Genomic DNA, 18,938 nt, shown 5'->3' with positions numbered 1-18,938 from the left:
TTTCAGGTGTTCGACCCCAAAGAGCCCCTCCAGGCCATAATTTCCCTACCTCCTCAAGATCTTCCCCCAGCCAGTACAAATACATTGGTTACAAATACATCTGGCCGGCAGCTGAGGATGATGCTGGTGGCTTCCTCCCTTCATCCTCCCACAGCAACTAGGATGCACCGGTGGCACAACTCGTGCCTCTCTCTGCTCTCTCCTGCTCCTTCTGGAGCTGCTTCACCAAATTAATGCTTCTCCCCTGACAGCAGCAAGGAGGTGGCCATGGTGGGGACATGTTCCTGACCACGGTGGTGGGACACAGGAGGGCTGGAAAGGAGCCGATGTCGCCTTGGCGCTACAGCAGGCAGGGAGCGCAGAGCAGCCGGTGGGTGATAAGATGTTAAGCAGCTTCACTGCGTGCCAGTGAAGAATTTGGCAGCGTCATTCTTCAGGAGGTAACAGAACTGCCCCGTGAGAAGGCAGAGCTCACTGTCTCCCATGGAGGAAGTTTTCCCAGGTTGTGCCTCGACGCCTTCCCAAGGATGTGTGGGGACACGCACAGAGCGCACGACCGCTGAAGGAGCCCTGGGACTCGATGGCTCCTCTCCTTGGTGCCCCATCATGCGGACAGTGCAATCCCAAATTTGGTGAAATTACAACAATTTGAGGTTTTGTAACAAAAGCTCGCCTGCCTTCATAACTGCCCTGCCTGCTTTGACTACCAGAGGAGCACCACCAGCTGAGTGCCGAGCACCACTGCTAAACGGCAGAGCAAGAGTGAGAGCAGAAGAGCTCTTCAGCCTACTCCAAGCCACCCCACGCCTCTCCTAATTACAGAGCAGCCTTACCGAGCCCTGCGATGTTTAAATACAGGAAAAAATAAAGACAAGATCACCAGGATAAGATAGTTTCAATAGCCTTCTCACATCTAGCAGGGTGAGCGCCTCGCTGTGCTGGGTGCTCGCATGAACTCCAGGCAGCCTTGTGCTGGGAGGAATTGGAAACCCCAGCATTTTTTAGCCCTTGGGAAAACCAGCCAGGCTGTAGTCCTCAGTCACATAAAGTGACATCCCCAACCTTCACCTGACCTGCAAACATTTGCTCACACACATGTGGGGAGCCTCCAGGGAACCCAGGTTGGGCTCGATTCCTGTTCCTCATCTGCCAGAGAGCGTAGCCAGCCATAAGGAGCCACCCTGAGCAGGGAAACCAGACCTGCAGGCACTTTCTGCTTCAGAACCTGTGGTGAATGATGAGTGCAGATCCCAGCCTTCCCCTAGCTCTTCACCAGCAGAAGACACGTTGGGGGGCCAGCAGTCCAGGGCAGCCATCCCCAAAGCTCCTCCTGAAGGATTTCCATTTTCCTAGCAAAATGCTGCTTGTTCCTGTTACACCTCGTATTTCTGCCCAGCCCCGTGTGCCTTCCTTCCTCTCCTGAGCAGTCTTCGTGGCTTCATCCCCCAATGTCATCCCGATCTTGGGCAGAGACAGCCGTGCATCACCCACAGCACCAGGTTCCCATTTCCCCAGTGCCCCACTTTGCTTTTTATCTCCAGAGCATTGCTGATGATAACATCGTGGAAATATCATAGGCTCTGACCAACCGTGGGACACATCCACAACACATTCATTCCTGAAAAATCTTTGCCCCCTGGCAAAATCTGCCCATTTTTACCCAAAGCCTATTGCTGCTGCTGCAGTGAGCTGCAGCCTCATACAGGCAGGAGCAAAGTCCCCCCAGCCACAACCTCTCCAGCAGCACCATGTGCAGTGGGTAAGGCCAAAAGCAGCCCCAGAAGGCCAGCTGGGCACCACACAACCAGCAATGGTTTTTGTTCAGTATTACCCAAACCAGAAAATAAAACCTCTACTCTTTTTCCCCTCATTTCCTTTCCCCCACCCAGCTTTGCTTTTCTTCCTTTGAACGACTGCTGAAACTCTCAGCGCTGCCATGCATACAGCTTGCAAACCTTCCCAAACACTTTAAAAAATAATAAAAAAAAATAATAGGGAACATTTACGAAATATGCTTGACTTCAAACTGAAAGAGATAACGAAACGTTGTAATGCTGTAAATGTCCCGAGCTTGGCTCTCTGCTTGCTGTGCTCTGCTCCATGCTCTGGCTTGGTGCAGACACCACGGCCAGATGTCTGTAGCATCCAAAAGGTCACCAGCACGGCATCATTCAGCAGCCAAGGAGCAGGGAATGGAGCAGATGCCATCGGATTATAGCAATATCACTGGGGAAGGGACAAGGAATTAAGGCAGCTTTCCTGACCCTGGTGAAGTGGACACCCAAAGGCCCCCTTGTCCTGGTGCCCACCAAGGCTGCAGACCCAGGCAGCCACATGCAGATTAGCTTTTGGGGTCCCGCCATGTCCCCAGCTCAAAGGGGAGCTCCAGGACTGGGGACAAACCCAGGATTGCCATCGCGCCGTGTCCTACCTGCCTGCTTGGAGAACACCCGAGATGCTGAAGAGGCCGAAGTCCGTGATCACCACCTTCCCGTTGTCATAGAAAACATTTTTGGACTTGAGGTCCTTGTGAAGGATCCCCTTGGCATGCAGGTACCCCATCCCCTAGGGCAGAAGGGAGACGAAAAAAAAAAAAAAAAAAAAAAAAAGAAAGAACTGAACAAGAAGCACAAACAAAGAGGATAACTCCAGAAAAGGGGCAACCCCACGACTGCTCCCTGATTAATTGATTACACAGAGGAAGAAACGGCAAAGCAAAGCAGCATCCCTGAAATCCTCCGCTGGGAAATTGATGGTGATGTTTTCGCCTTCCTTCTCTTTTGGGGTTGGGAGCAGAGGGGGAACAAGGCAACGCTCTCCATCCCACTATCACATCCCCTGCCGGAGCCATTAGGGCTTCCCACGTGCGCACCGGCACGGTTAGACTTGGAACAAGAGCCTCGCAGGAGTCCTGCCTTAATTCCCTTCCCCTAGGAAAAACTACTTGCCGGTTAATTAAAATTATTGCTAATGAGGCAAAAAAAAAGGCCGCGGGTGGGAAATCCAAACTCGGCTGCACCGGGCTTGTTACGCGGCATCTGATGGAGCAGCCTGCGGGCGGACACGTAGCTCAACGGGACGGCGCTGGGGACATTTATCCTGGCTGCAAGGCTCGTGGTGCTGCCCCACTTTTCATCCTCCTAAGCAGACTGGGGAAACTTGTTCCAGATGGAAGGACCCAAGGATTAATGCCGAAGGGGCTACTGAACTGTTGCTTGAGAGCAATTATCAGTTCACCACTGGCACGGGAGGGTTGAAGTGGGTTTCCACAAGGCACCATCCGAGCTCTGATCATTTCATGTATGGCCATGGACACGTGGGAACCCGCCCTGGGTAACCATGGGGGGCTGCAGATGCCCAAGGTGCCACAGCCGGAGCTGGATTCGTTAGGGGTCTGCAAATCCCAGCACATGGAGCAAGGATAAGGTTTAAAAATCTGCTGTAAGACACCGCCAGTGCCTTTGTGCCTCATGTTCTTCATGCGGTAGCTATACGGTGCTGCATCTACTGTGCAATTATTTCCTGGCATTTTGGGGCTGTTAATCACCCTGCAATCAGCTCATGAATGCTGCCCATCCTGAGGCCAAGCACCACGCCGAAATCTGGGTGCGCACCCAGACCCTGCACCCCGGGAGGAGGGTGCAGCCTCCACGACCTCCTGCTGAGGGTCTTGGGAAGAGACCGGGTTTGGGGGCTGAGTTTCAGAGCTGGGATGCAGTGGTTAGAATGGGGAAGGTTAGAATGGGGAAGGATGCTTCCTGAAGGGGCTGTGGGTGCCAAGGTCCAGGTTGGGGCACCCTCCAGCCGTGCCACTGAGCCTCCTGCGAGCTGATGGCTGCCACGATGGCTCTGCTCCACGATGCATTTAGAGACCAGGGAGCACGGGAAAAACTTTGCTGCAGGCATTCCTGGAGGAGCAATCAGCCCCTCTGACGAAGCCGGTGACTCCGCGGGGGATACCACAGATCCCACAGCAAATTCCATCTGAGACAAGGCACGGCAGCGCCGTCATTTGCTCCGATGCCCCGCGTGAGCGAAAAGCCAGCTCCCTCTGCCGGCTTCGCTCCTTAAACAAATTAACTTTCGGCTCCCGAGGATCGCAGCGGAACAAGAGCCCTTGCACCCGGTAATCCAATAAGCTTAAAGGATCTCTGGTCTCATGCGGAGAATCAAAAGATAAAGTCACTCCAGCGCTGGGCTGGGTGGCGGAGCCAAAGCTCCCTGCGTCGCCCGACCCGCACCTCCTCAGGGCGCTGCTCCCCAGCCCTGCCAAAGCCCACCCCGTGCAATTAGACCTCTGCTAATTGCAGCTCCACCACCTCCTCAGGGCAGAGCCAGCATCCCCTGCCCGGTGCAGGTTTCAGGAGGCACCCAGCTGAGCCTTGCCATAGAGGAGAGGGTGCAGGAGAGGTTTGCCATCAGGGATGAAGCTGGGTCTACGGCATTTTTGCTGATTTGCTTTGGCAAATGTCACGGGTGAATTTTTCACAGTGATGCTCCCTTCTCACGGGTCCAGCCCTGCTGAGATCTCCTGTGCTAGTGTTTCCCTGTAAAGCCATGAAGGGCTTCAGGTCCCCAACCCACGTCGAATACAGGGGCAGCCGCAGGAGACAGCAGCCTCCCAGCCCGCTCCTTGAAACCCCAACCAGTAGGAGGAAACAACTGGTACAGAGAGAGGGGCTGGCCCGAGCCATCAACTCCTGCTGTGAGCATTTGGGAGGCAAGAACATATTTGATGCTTGAGATGTTTGCTCAGCAGGAAAAATCCTTCTTTTAAAAATAGAAAATACAGATCAGGAAAAAAAAAAAAAAAAAGGAAGAAGAAAAAAAGCGGACACCCCAACTTCAATCCAGAGCTTTGCAAGAAGGTGCCACCACCCAGGCTGGGGCACGCGTGGGGTGGATGGTGTAACCCAAGGGGCTGGGAGCACCCCTGGGATGGGCATGGAGCCCCATGGGGTGGGCCAGGAGCACCCATGACCAGCCGGGTGCCCCAGCAAAGACACGGGGTTCACCTCTTGTTGCTTCTCTCCATCACCACAGCATGGGGCTCAGCCACATCTGCCCAACACCCCTTGCACCTCCCTGGCCTCTGCTCCAGGCTGGGCCAGCCGTGGTGCCCTTGGATCCCCTGGGAGCTGCAGGGATCTCTGCCAGCCCCGTGTTTTGCACCCAGAAGGTGCTGTGGGTGCTGGGCCAGCTCGGCTGGGTGCTGACATGCACACGGGGGGGTCCTGCCCTGGCCCTGCGGTGCCACCATCTCCCCCCAGCACGCCGTACCTTCACGATCTCTTGCGCTATCTGCCTCGTCTTGTTGACGTCCAGGACGATTTTGGCGTCTCTCACCACCGAGTAGAGAGTCCGTCCTTTGCACAGGCTGGAAGGACAGGAGAAAAGGAGAAGATAACAGCACGGCTGATAAATCCCCTGCCCAGCAACATCCCCCAGTGACAAGGGCAGGGGTGGCAGACAGCCACCAGGGTTGGCACATCATGGGGTGCACTGGGGGCTCAGCAGCGATACTGGGGGCACTGGGAGGGAGGGAGCCAGCTCTGCCACCTCCAGTGCCATCCCTGGGGCTTATCCCCATCTTGTCCCCATGTCCCGGCCAGCAGCAGCCCAGCTGGCCCTCTCACCAGCAAGCATCTTTTTTATTTATTTTTTATTTTTTTTTGGTGCAAAACTGTCCGCGTCTCCTCCCCGCCTCTTCCCCTGTGGGATACAATGCTCACAGATGTAACATGAGTCAAAAGAGGAAAGACAGGGAGAAAAAAAAAATAAAAAACACACAAAAAAACCCAATGCACTGTACAATGTCCTCCAATTTTCCTTCTCGTACCAATTACAGTAAAATCTATTTACAGAGCCTTAATTACCAAAGGCAGCTGTAGGGGGAGGGGGGGGCATATAAACCAATTAAAAATATATTGACATTTGAATATCATAATGGAGTACGTGGGTGGATGCTGCCTCGACTCCCGCCCACAAAAAAGGGGCTTTTTTTTGCTTTTCTACATCCACCCACGCTCATTACAGGCAACTTTGGAAGGATGGGACTGGGTACCTGTGCCTGAGAAACAAAGCGCCAGGCAGGCGCGCGTCTCGTTAAAGAGGCTTCAGGAAGCGCAGATGTTAATTGATCTTGTTCTCGTTAACGAACATGAAGTTGTAGGATTTAACTCCTGTCCACGCTCCCCTCCTCCTGCCTGCTGCCATCCCCTGGGATGCAAAGCAAAGGCAGGTGTGGATGTCCCCAAATTTCCACCCAACTGCAGGGACTCACCTCCAGAAAGAAGGGGAATGCTGAGCTCCCGGCAGCACTTTTGGGGATTAAATTGGTTGGGTTGGGATAAATCCTTGCTTGGTCCCCTCAAATGGGCTTGCAGCACCTCGTGCCCCAAAGCCCAAATCTCCACGTGTCTAACAAGCACCATTCCCAAATTGTACTAACGAGCACCATGCCCAGGCTGAGCAGCGAAGCAGGAACAAGAGCGAGACAAAATTTCACATCTTTGGGAAAGATGACAGCACCTTTCAAAGCACATTCCTGCAGATCATGTTGGAAATAGCCTTGCCCCATGCACATGAGCCAGGAAGACACCGCAGGGCTCGGGGCATCCTCGCACCCACCCCTGCAGCTGCCTGCTCGCCCCTGCCCAGCCGCCAGCACCTGCAGGAGCCACACTTGTGACCGCACGAGCTGCAGCATCCGCAGTCACAAACGTCAGCTTTCTCTAGCTAAACCAGCTGCTTTATCTGCCGGAATAGTTTGACTGCAGTCGGGGACAAATATGAGTTTTTCTGAAGATTAGGATGCCAGTGCTCTCAATATTGCTTGGGAATGAGTGATAAAGGCAATCCGTGCCCCTGGCTTTCTGCAGCTGGAATTGAAGGGGGCAGAATAATAACGGACACGAATTCTGTCTCCACCATGAAGTTTTCTGCATTGATTTGCTAAATAGACTTGTAGAGCTTAAGCCCCACGAGGCAACAGGTTAACAGCTTCAGCCCCAGCTCGCTGTCCCTGGCTGCACACACACACACACACACATTATGCACACACACACACGTTATCACAACTCTCCCCAACTCCCAGCAAACGCTGATTTCCCTCTGGAGCAAACTGTTACCAGAAGTTGCTTATGGGCTGGATTAGTTATGAATCAACAGTACAAATTCAACTTAAGAGCTTAGCTTTGATTTCAGCCCCAAAGTGAGTTAACATCAGCTATTTTCCTGGAATAAAAAGGACTGGTTTAGGAGGAGAAAAGAAAAAAAAAACAACCACCGATTGCTGCTTCTCCAAAGTGCAGTGATAAATCCTTTCCGACGAGATTCCCATCTCTGCTGCCTTCCCAGCCATGGGGGCTCCACGAAGGGAGGCAGCGGCCACAGGAGCCCCGATGCTTGGGGACATGCAGCCACTGCTGGTCTGTCCCTGGGGACGCAGCCCCGTGACTCGCTCCCTGCTGATGAATAGCTCCTCGGTGTGAATTCACCCAGCCGCACCGGGTGTTTGCTAGCGATTTCTCGCTGGATAAGGAGCTGCCAATGCAGCCACAAAGCCCTGTTTGCACCTATTATGCAGCACCTGAGTCTATTTAGCAAGCACCTGCGGAACCTTTTCATGGCAGCCCCCGGCAATTTGGGTCCCTCTCGCTCCTCGCCCGCTGTGAATAGTCCCCATCCGGGCGGGAGGAGCGGGCACGGAGCGCTCAAAGCGCACAAAGCGAGGTGCCGGGGGCGCACGCACGCATCCCTGCCTCGAGCGGTCGGTGCTGGGAGGTGGCACCCACCCCGCTTCGGATCACGCGGCGTGACACCTGAAACGAAGGTGAAATAAACCTCTCTGCACCCAGGCAAGGTGGTGACACGAGACCAAACCCAACCAAAGCTACAGGGAGATGCTCAAATCCCTCCAAAGCCGGGGTCCCCTGGTCCTCACATCGACCCCAAATGTTCCCTCGCCGCCTCCCCAGCCCCAGGACAGCCCCGGCCCCATCCCACTGCAGATGCTTGCTATTCAAGATGAGTTTTTGAAGTGTTCAGCCAAGCAAGCCAAATCCCAAATTGCTTTATAAACACTCTGCATTTCACCAGCGTGGGCTGGAGACATCAGCAACGGGAGCAAAGCCAAAGTGACTTGCAGAGGAACAATTCGGGAGGGATGAGTTAGGAAGAGCAGGAGCACTGCCTCTTGATATTTCTGCCATTTGATGGGGGGAGCAGCCTCGTCCTCGTTGCAGTACTGATGGCCATCACCTCGATAGGGTTTAAGACCTCAGCCTGGCTCCTGCTCACTCGTGCTGGAACAAATTCCGCACCCGATGGCACCTCGGCGGCCGTGCTCAGCTCGTGAGGCTGTCACTTCAGCAGGTTTTGTGCGCTTTTCTTCGCCCTGCCCAACCATCCATACAAATGTGACGGTGGGCCATTAAATAGGATCTAAATAGGATCGTTGTGAACACCCCAAAGTGATAAATGCCAGACTTCGGGCAGCTCATCGCTTGCTGCTGAATTGATGTATGGGGAACGGGCTCAGATGCCATGGTGATAGCCAGCATCATCCACCCAGGGGAGAGACAGGAGGAGAGAGTGGGAATTACTAATAAGTGCTTTAATATAAAGCTACCCCTGCCAGCAGGTCACATCTGAGCTCGGGCAAAGCCGGAGCAAAGGAAGGGCTCTGCAGAGGCTGCTTGGATGCTTCCAGATCCGCCATCAGTCTACTGCTTATTAGCATTATGCCAAAAAGGAGCGATTTGGGGGCAATATTAAGAAAGATGCCGTCACAGCAAGCAGAGGCACATCGCTGGGACTTGCTGCTTGGCAGGCAGGACCAGCACAGGCACAGCTGGCACATGTCGGGTGCCGTGCAGGAACCCAGAGCTGCATGATCCCCAGCTGGGATGCCAGCAGCACCCGCTGTGATCGGGGGCTGAGAAATCCCAGCCCTGCCAGGACTGGTTTCAGCGGGATGCTCCACTGCTGAAATATCTGCATGAAGCCCAGCAGCTCTTCCCTTAGCCACTAACACCCCGAGACCAAGTGGGGGAACTTCCCAGCCCCGGGAACTTCAGCTTTAACTTCATTTTCCACCTCATCGCTACATCCTCTGGCAGGCAGGGAGCTGCCTTCCCTCCTCGCCCCCAGCGCTGGTGACAAGCGCCACGTGGGGTTTCCTTCCTCCCGGGCACTGGGGGAACACAATCCTTCCTTGCTGGGCCACAAATACAAAAACAACGAGTGCATCAGCCCAAGGCACTGCTGAGTAGCAGCAGCAGCAAGCCCGGACCTTCCTGGAGCATCCCTGGGGAGGTAAAACACTTCCCAGGACAAACTCCACCTCCCACCCAAAGCCAGGCTCTCCCTGGCTTTATCAAGCAGCAAACACTTGTTTCCATACAAAAATCTCCCAAAGCTCCAGCAGCAAGGGAAGGAGGGTGCTCAGCACCCTCCAGGAGTGAGCAGTTCAGTCCCAGAGCCTGCTGTGTGCCGAGCACAACCAGCACGGGGCAAAGCAGGCACAAAGACACGTTGCTGTGCTCAGCCCTCACTTGCTGCCCCATGGAAACATCCTCAGACAGGAGGCAGGCAGCTGGATTTTCCTCCCTGATAGCACAGAGCCAGCAGGGCTGGGGAAGCAGGAGGAGGAGGAGGAGGGCAATCAGTCCCCGCAAACAGCAGCCACAGCCCCGGCACGGCTTTGGAAGAAAATAGCTATTTGGAAAAAGCCAACTCTATGCATTTTTATTTCAAGGAGATAGTGGCGGAGGAGGCGAGCTCTTCTACGGCTGCTTTGAAAACAGCCACGAGACAGGTGAATGCAAAGCAGCCACGGTCCCCAGAGGCTTATCTAAAGCCCTGGTGGCAAACAAGTCGCCCCAGAATATTTGATACGTGGTGCCTTTGGAAAGGGTGCGCTCGTAATCGGCTCGGGGAGGGCTGGCTGGGTGCACAGGGACATGCAAGGATGCTTTCACCCCTCCTGGTAGCCTGTGTTCCCTGCTCCCTGACCCCTCTGCTACTCTCAACTTCAGGATGCCAAAGAAATAGAGAAACCCCTGCTTTTGAAGAAGCAGCAAGCCTTGTGATCGAGACGGCAGCTTCCCTCGAACCCGACTGTCCTCTGGAATAGCCATCGTAATAATTGTTAACAAAAAACAAAACAAAACAAAACAACACTTGTGTTCGCTCCCTTAATGTGCTGCCCACAAGGAGCTGGCCACAGGGATGGATCAGATGCTGCCAGCCGGGACGTGGACTCCAGACTCAGCCCCAAACTCTCTCTCGGGCACAAAGCACACCCCAAAGGACCGTGCCGATGCCTTTCCCCAACCCCAAACCTCCTCACCCCGAATATTTCGGTCTCCTCCCCTCCCGTCCCGCTCCTCCCGCTGCCACAAGCACCGCTGTCTCCAGGCGGAAGATATATGCCCGCTTAATGTATATATTAATACACGTATTGACTTTCCCGTTGTCAGTCGTTATCAAGATTTATCCAGCCTGATGGCCTCCTATTGATTGGAAAGAAGTGTATTCCCACGGGTCAATCAATTCTGATCCAGCCCGTGGCAAGAAGTCAATACCTATTTATTATGTGATCTATGGGCTTCATTACTTTAAATGCTATGGAAGGAGAAGCGCAGCAGAAGCTGGAGGAGAAAAACAACCAAAAAGGTAGGAAAGGAGCCCGCTCCTTCAGCCCCAAAGCAGGTGCTGGAGGACTCCAGTGCACGAGGAGGTTCACGGGAGGCAAAACCCCGCTGGTTCTGCTCTCCGACAAAGCACCCGAGGGAGAGAACCCCCTGTCCTTTGAATCCCATAAATATTCATCCCCCAGCTCCCTAAGCAATAAGGTCTACAAGCCCCAAATCCTGCGCAGCTGAGCTGGGACGCTGTAAATGTCAAGAGGAGAGGAGCTCCCCTAACTGCAGAAACAGGGGGCCAGAGCTCCCAGGCACTGCAGCGCCATCCCTTTACCCCAGCAGCCTGCTGTTCGGGTCATATAAACCTCAAAGTTTTGGGTGTTTTCCTCTTTCCACTCCTTTTCCAGTTTGACCACGGATGGAGTGAGAGGAGCACATCCCTGCAGCTTCCCCAACCCCAGGGGCTCACTGGGACAGGAGGTGATGCAGGGAACGCGGGGAGGACCAACAGCACCCACCCTGCATTTAAAAACACCATGATAAAGCAGCTAAAAATGGGACCTTTGAGTTAGATGTCACCAAAAGGACACTTTTCATCCTCGATGTCTGGCTCGTGAGCAGCCTCGCTGGGCGGTGCGGATGTCTCGCTACGCCAAGCCAGCTGCCAGCCCTCTGCCAAGCGGCTGCTTTGCACAGAGATGCCTTCAAATCTCACATCTCAAACACCTTATTGCCCAGAGCAGAGGTGGGAATATTTTCCCTTGGTTTATGCTCATCCCCAGCACTCAGCTCCCCCCCATCCATGGGCTGGCTGCGGGCAGCCGCTGGGAGCTGCTCCCTCTCCGGCACAAGAACCCAACGTTCCCCTGCTGAAAGGCACCTTCAGCAAATTAATCCTCCTTACGTGGACCTGGCCTTGTCAAGCTTAATTCTTTATGTTCTTCACCGTTCTCCTTGGTCTTCCTAGAGGGTTACACCGGGGACATCAATCAGAGCGCTCCCGGCGGCTCCTCTGCCCAGGCAGGAGGCTCACAGCGATGGACCTGGCTCCTGGTTGCACCCCGGTAAATTTGGGGTCCCTCCAGCACTGCACCATGAGGAGCAAGAGCCCAAAACTCAGCCAGGAGCATCCCAGGCTGCTGGGTGCACAGCCCCTGCTAAGCTTTCCCATCCTTTTTTTCCTGCTTGCAAGCAACTTTCCCATCCCACAAGGGCCTTCCGCAAAAAGCCCCAAGCTGCTGAGCCCCTCTCCCAGACCTCAGAGTGCCAGAAAGGATAGATAAGCACTAAAATTTGGGTCTTTTTTTTTTTTTTTTTTTCCCCAGGAAGGAGCACGTAGACTCCCAGAAACCTGCAGATTCTGCACCTGGGTGGCTCGAGCCTTTTTGACAGCACTGTAAAACTCTGATACTCTGTCCTGGCCGGGTCCCACTAGGTGGCCAAGGTGTCACCTCCCTCCTGGTGGCTGCGGATGGGGACGGCAGCAGCGTGAGCTCACCCAGACCCGGCTTCATCTCATTCATCGCCAGCAAAAGCCACTTCTGGCTCCCCCCCGTGCCGCACAAACCGCAATTTCTCACTCCCTCCTCTCCACCCGGCCGAGGACTTGGGAGCCGCTCCCCACGCTGTCCATTAAGCACTACTTGCGGCACCACGGCTCCCACCCGCTCTTGCTCGAGACTAATTAAGATGAATGCTAACTGTCCCCACCGCTCATTACCCAGGAGAAAATCCATTAGCGACTCCGGCGGAGCCACCACCGTGCAAACCACCGCTGCATTCCTACGAGCAGCTGAATTTCTCCCCTTTTTCCCGACTTGTGGGCTCATGCTGGGAGGAGACACCTCGGGATGCTCGGGCTGGAGCAATGGTTATCGCCCAAGAAGGCAAAAGGCAGCCCTGCCTCAGTTTCCCCTCGGCTGTGATGATGTTTCCACATCAGGAAGCTGCACGCGGGCTGCGGGGTTTGGAGGGGGAGATCGCTGCCTGCTGATGAGCGGCCTGGAATAACACGATTGAGCAGGAAGGAAGACGTGGGGATGTGAAAAAGCAAAAATAAACCCTCCTATAAATAACCCCTCCGGGCTGCACGGCGCGGTGAAGCCCCTTGCAGGCAGAGGCAGCTGCTCGGAGCTTGCCGCAGGAAGCCGGGGGGGCTGCAATAGCTGCCAGGGGTTTCGCTCCCCTCGGTGGGGAAAATTCTCCGTGTCCTTGCGTGGGCATCTCTGGGCACCCCCAAGGAGCAGGGCCCCTCCTGGGAGAGCCAGCAGCTCCTGTCTGGGCATCCTCAGCATCCCAGTGCCTTGGACCATCCCCAGACACCAGCTCCTGCCTGTGCCATGGCAGGAGGGGCTCCAAGATGTGGCAGGGACCCCAGGCACCGGGGAGCATCCCTGCACCCTGCCCAGGCAGCACCACGAGAGCCCCAGTGGTGCTGCTGAGGATGCAGCAGCAGAATAAAGCCCCACAGAAAGCCCCAAAGGGAATAAAATGTGCCTGGAAATCACCTCGGGGCTAAGGGCTGTGCAGTCTGGGGCTTCCCAAAAATCCGCTGAGCCTGCTCTCTGCGCCTCCATCCACCACCCTCCTCCTCCTCAGCTCTCCAGCACCCTCGTAGCCAGCCCAGCACCAGCACCGGCCACGAGCAGATCGTGCAGAGAGCACAAGCACAGCAGGAGGAGGCTGAACAGCCCCCGGCTGAAACCGAAAAACTACAGCAATGCTGCTCCAGCCTTCGAAGAACAGGGATAAAAGTGAGTTCACGGCTGTAGGCGAAGAGCACGCAACGCTCAGCGATGCTGTGAGTGCAGATTGTTTTTCCAGCAATCCCGTAATGCCGTATTTTGACCTTAAAAAGGACCGGGTGCAGCTGGGGAGGAAAAGAAAGCGGAGCGGCGTGCTTGGCAGCCCCATTAATGCATCAAGCGGCTGCGGCGCACGTATTTATTTTGTCAAAGCTGTCAAGAGCAGCACCTGAGCGGTTTTATATAAAGAGGCGTTAGAATAGGAAATACTTCAGAGCTAAATAAAATAAAATCAAATAAATTGCTCCGCTCCTGGGGTTGAATAGGACTGGAGAGGCGAGCAGACCCGCGCCGCAAAGGGCTCGTGGCTCTGCGTCCTGAAACGCTGCCGGGAGAGGGATGGAAATTCAGCCTCACCTCGGGGAAACTCGGCTGCACTCATCACCTGGAGGTGGGGGAGCAGCTGAATATTCAGGGATAGATGGATTTTACATGATGGCAGGTCAAGGCTCGGTGATCAGGGCAGACACGGGGGGATTCAACACGTCTCTGCAGCACGGTGCCTCTGCTTCTGTGCCCGAAGGCCACGTCTCCCTCCCCTGGCCCTGGCCCATGCACAATTTTGGGGGTACCACAGGGACAAATACTTTGGGAAAGGATAAGGAACGCTCCAGGAGACTGTGACTCATCTTGTAGGGTCTTGGGAGTGAGGAGCCCCCATGGACAAGCCCCTTGGAGCACCAGCCCTCCTTGAGCGCGCCCAGATTCCCACATCTCCTCTGCCCTTCTGGCTGTACCGAGGACAATTTGATGCCACACTCACGCCCTGCTAAGCCTGCAGACAGATGCCTGAGCCATTACCACACCACCAGGCCACTTGTGGGGTTTGCTGCCCCACTGCTTCACACCCTCCAGACCCCATCACTCATCCAAGCTCTGGGGAAGGGACCACACAAAAACCCCTCTGGGCCAGAAGCTGCTGAGACAGCACCGTGCTGCGCTCCTCCTGGTTAAAACAAACCTCCAGGCTCTGCGTTTCCCGGAGATTAAACTGCCTGGCCCCACATAGGAGGGTTTTGCTGTCCCACAGCATGTGTCAGAGGAGATGGAGGACATCCCTCCACTAGGGCAAGGAGGACTGGCCTCCTGGCACCTTATCAAGAGGTATCGTTGGCCTTCAGGAGGACTTTTTGGTGAGAAAACCACGCACGCGAGATGCCGGGCCCTACCTGGTGATGATGGCGAGGTGCGGGGGGCTCATGCAGGCCCCCATGAAGAGCACCACGTTCTCGTGCCGCGTCTGCCGGTAGGCCATCACCTCCCTCTTGAAGGCCTTCAGCTGGTCCTCGTTGTCCCGCTCGATGTCGATGAGGCGGATGGCCACCTCCCCGTGCCAGCGGCCGTGGAAGACCTGCCCGAAGCGGCCCTTGCCGATGAGCTCGCCGATCTCCAGCTGCTCGAAGGGGATGTCCCACTCCTGGAGGAAGATGCTGGTCTGGCTGGCCTTGCGGGGGAAGTTGCGGGCGGAGAGGAGCGAGAGGTTCATCTCCTCGAAGTCATCCTCCGACTCCTGCGCCTCCTCGGCGCCTTCCTCGTTCTGCAGGAGAGGGGACGGGGAGGTGATCGTGTGCGGGTACCGGCACCCACCTGCCACCCTTGGGTGCTCAGTGGGGCTGCGCCACGCAATGCGACACAAATTGGGGAACTGCTGCTGAGGGGATGCTCGCCCTGTGCCAAATTTTCTGTGCATCTCATCAAATTTCACTGAATATAAAGCTGAGGGCAGACATGAAGCTCATGAGGGACCTGCACAGAGCCAGCTGGGTTGGGAAGGTCCTCCAAAATCACTGAGCCCAGCCATCAGACTGCCCAGCCCCATCACCAAACCACGTCCCTCAGTGCCTGGGCAGGACCAAGCCTGGCTGTTAACTCATTTATCTGCAGCTTTGCTGCAGAGATGCTGATCTCACTGGGTGCCTTGAAACACGCCTTGAAGTGTCCGTGACTTGGGTGCCCACAGAGCCCCACACTGACCCAGACAGTTCTGTGCAATCGTTTCTGGAGATGCACAGACAATGAAGGCATCAAAAGTCCAAATCCCCAAACCCTGCCTTAACCAACTTCAGTTTGGGGACTTTCCCTTTCACCCCACAAACAAAACCCACAGCAGCTCACCTCTGACGTGGGCTCCACTTCAATTTGAAGTAATGGATTTCCTTCCAGGCTGTTAAAAAAAAAAAAAAACAAAAAAAAAACCAACTGCGGTGTGAAAACAATGCTAGGTACGTCACTCTCACCCAGGGGATGAGTGAGGAGAAGTGCTGGCTAATTAGCCTTGCTGATAATTGGGGAGAGGCGCCCCTTCCCCACAAGTCGCAGCCACCCGAGGGGCTGAATGAGCACAGGAGGGGGATGGATGGGATCCATCGCTGAGGTCCCAGGAGGGGTTGGTGACAAGAAGCCCCTTGGGACCTCACAGGTTTGACCATGTTACAAGTCTGGCCAGGTGCTTGTGGCACATTGAGGTGGTTTCTCAGTTTTGATTTGTTTCTGACATCAGGACCTGGGGGGTCAAATTGTCCCCATCTCAGAGCCAGGGCTGCATCAGCAGGAAGAAAATGATGTAAAAAAATCCCCATCTACCTCCTTACAACCACTTTTGGTTCCCACATGCTGCTATAGCACATAAACCCCTCACTGCCACCAGCATCCCAAAAGGGCTTTTCCATAGGGCCCGGCACTCACATGGGGTTGGAGGTCACAGGGTGCAGGACCACCTGCGGGGCTCGGGTCGGCGTCTCGGGTACCACATCTGGGGAGGAGAGAGCACAGTGAGAGCCGGTGGGGAGCCCCCAGGGAGCCCAGTCCTCCTTCCTGCCCCCAAAACCCTTGGATCAGAGCCGGGTGCAATTCTGGGGATAATTTGGGGTCGCCCAGCCCTGTAGTATCTTCATGGCACATGCGGTCCTAAAGCAATGTATGGATTTGGGGGACCCAGCTCCACCTCCCTGCATGAACCCAGCCACGCATCCAACCCCAGAGGGACCCTGCCCCTCTCCAAGGGGTGCAGCACAGCACCCTGCCTCGCAGGAGAGCCTTACCTGGGAAAATGAACTGCTGCTTGTACTTGTAGTAATGGGAGGCTGCAAAAGAAAGAGAAGGGTAAGTGCCAAGCAGACAGGGCTGCACCCAGTCCCCCACCACGAAATGCCAGCCCTGAGCCTGGTCCCTGCCCCATAACCCAGGGAGGACCCGATCCATCGCACACACGCTCCCTCCTTGGCTCCCTAAGCCCATTTGATGTGTGCAGAGGTATTTTCCCTCCCGTGCTTCCAGCGTAGCCTCCATACACACTTTTATTGTAAGCTCTACATCGCTCGAGGGACAAGAGCCACCGCAGTTGGGTTGGCTGCACATCAGCCCTTAAAACTTCACTCCTCTTTTTGCTGGCATCAGCAACCCCTTCACACCCGTAATTAACATTCGGGGAGTGCTGATGCTGCCTGTGGGGTTTGGATGCCCAGTTTGCAACCAAAAGCCCGCGGGGTTTGAGCGGTGCGATCGGCCCGGCAGCACCAAGCGATGAATTTCCAGCTGCTTGCACCCGTTTTTGCCTGCTCCAGCCCATCAGCTCTGTAGCAGGACCCGAACACACCTGAGCTGAGATCAAAGGAGACCCAAAGGTAATTCGGGGCGAAAAAAGGTCACCGTGCTGCAATCCCCGAGCTCAAATCCTAATCCCTGAGATGACCATCTTGGTGAGGCCACTCTGAACTTCCCACAAGGGAAGATGAAAGCGCGGTGAGCCCCGCTTTGTGCCCGACCAGATCCTCTTCTCCCCGGGGCACAGGGCAGGGGGTGAGCCCCTCTGAGCTCTGTGGGGCTGATCCTGCCCCGCTCCATCCCCGCCAGCTCGATGCGAGCCCCAGCTCCGGGTCAGGAGGTGCTGCTGCCAGCTGCGGGCTTCCTCCTGCAGTTTGCACTTCAAAGGAGATGAAATAACAGCCTGGGGGGGGGAGGTCTCTGTTCCAGAAATAAAGCGTGATGGGGGCACCAAATGTTCTGGGGGACCCCGAGACACCCGCAGGGCCCAGGGCTTGTTCAGGGCTCATTTGGGGCCACACTGCCCAGACATCGGGATGCTTCAGCCCTATAGGGTGGGAGCAGAGGTGGCTCTGCAGGTGACACACATCCCCCCCATCTTCCTCTGCTGTCTTCTTTGTCCACCCCAGCACCCTGCCCAGCCCCTGGCATGCTCCATCTGGAGGGACCCAACCTCCTGGCCACCCACCCAAGAAGGGACATGAATCAAAATGGGTCACCAGTGCCAGGCTGGCCACAAGTGTCTCAGCATCTCAGAGCTGGGTCACAGCTGGGAGTCCCCCTTGTCACCCCTTTTTGGGACTGCTAGAGTGCATGGGAGGGGAAGGTCATGGCCCGGGACGGCTGAGCCCCTGCGTTTTGTGGGATTTAATGCATCTCCTGCATCCTGCAGCCACCAGGAACTGCACCAGCACCCTGTGACCATATGTCCTTTTCCACCTTCCCTCTCGGTGGGATGAGCCATGTCAGATCCCCCCAGCACCAACAATTCCCCACGTGCACTCCAACCTCACCCTACAAACAGGAGATGCATTGCCCCAAAACATGGGGATGTCCCCCCCAGGCACCCCAGCAAAGGGACAAGACCTTGTTTCCCCACTGAGGCCACACACCAGGCACACGTTAAGGGATACCTGGAAAGGTTTTAGCAGCCTCAATCTCAGAGCTGCTCAGGACCAGCCTGGATAAAGCCCTGCGCTCTGCCCCTGCTTTGAGCAGCACCTTGGGCAAGAGACTCCCGAGGTCCCTCCTGAATTATCCAAAACTCATTTCTGCTTCCTTTTCCCCTTTCCCAGCCTGGAGCAGCCCCTCACCCCAAGGACACCTTCAGCAGACCCCCCCCGACACGTGCCTGGGGGCTTGACGTGGAGGTGCGGAGCGCGGCACGTACCCGGCAGGTTGAACTGCTTCTGCTGGCGCGGGCACTGCGGCGAGGGGTGCAGTGGGGACGGCGGCGTGGCGCTGGGTGGCAGCGGCGGGGCCGGCGAGGACGGCGTGGAGGAGGTGGTGGAGGACGGGTTGCTGCTGGAGTCGGGCTGGTAGGGCACTGGGATGTGGTCCTGCTCGACACGGAGGGGGGAAAAGGAGAGGGGAGATGGTGAGAGCGGTGCCGGGTGGTGCCACGGTGGCGTGCTGCAGCGCGGAGGATGCCAGGTGACAAGTGGCAGCGACACGAGTCACCCTACTCCCATGTTTTCAGGAGTCCTGGGGAACAACCAGAGCCCCAGCATGGCCAGGGGGGTGATTTCAGGCAGAATTGGAAGGACTAGTCAAGGTTCCTGTGGTCCAGGCAGCACCCGAGCATCCCGGGACATCTCCCAGTGCTAGCTGACCTTGCCCTCCAATAATTGCTCCTAATCAAGGTAAGGACAAACGTGATGGGACACACTGGGATTGGTTATTTAGGGCCACCTGGGACAAAATATGGCTGAGGACCTGAAGG

At 55.7% G+C, this 18,938-nt stretch overlaps 1 protein-coding gene across 3 annotated transcripts in view; it reads right to left on the bottom strand.

Annotated features, from left to right (window-relative positions):
* LOC116495986 (kinase suppressor of Ras 2) overlaps nucleotides 1-18,938 on the bottom strand; it is a 55,411-nt gene that overhangs the window by 4,062 nt on the left and 32,411 nt on the right. For all 3 annotated transcript variants that reach the window (XM_032198773.1, XM_032198775.1, XM_032198774.1), the window contains 7 exons: nucleotides 18,387-18,555; nucleotides 16,495-16,536; nucleotides 16,139-16,205; nucleotides 15,569-15,617; nucleotides 14,623-14,990; nucleotides 5,281-5,377; nucleotides 2,432-2,565 (listed from right to left, as the gene is read on the bottom strand). In XM_032198773.1, coding sequence (XP_032054664.1) covers nucleotides 2,432-2,565; nucleotides 5,281-5,377; nucleotides 14,623-14,990; nucleotides 15,569-15,617; nucleotides 16,139-16,205; nucleotides 16,495-16,536; nucleotides 18,387-18,555 — 926 coding nt within the window. The remainder of the gene's footprint in view (nucleotides 1-2,431; nucleotides 2,566-5,280; nucleotides 5,378-14,622; nucleotides 14,991-15,568; nucleotides 15,618-16,138; nucleotides 16,206-16,494; nucleotides 16,537-18,386; nucleotides 18,556-18,938) is intronic.

The sequence above is a fragment of the Aythya fuligula genome, chromosome 17 (genome assembly GCF_009819795.1).
Source record: "Aythya fuligula isolate bAytFul2 chromosome 17, bAytFul2.pri, whole genome shotgun sequence".
NCBI classification, from domain to species: Eukaryota; Metazoa; Chordata; class Aves; order Anseriformes; family Anatidae; genus Aythya; species Aythya fuligula.
This window is presented reverse-complemented; position numbering and strand designations above follow the sequence as displayed.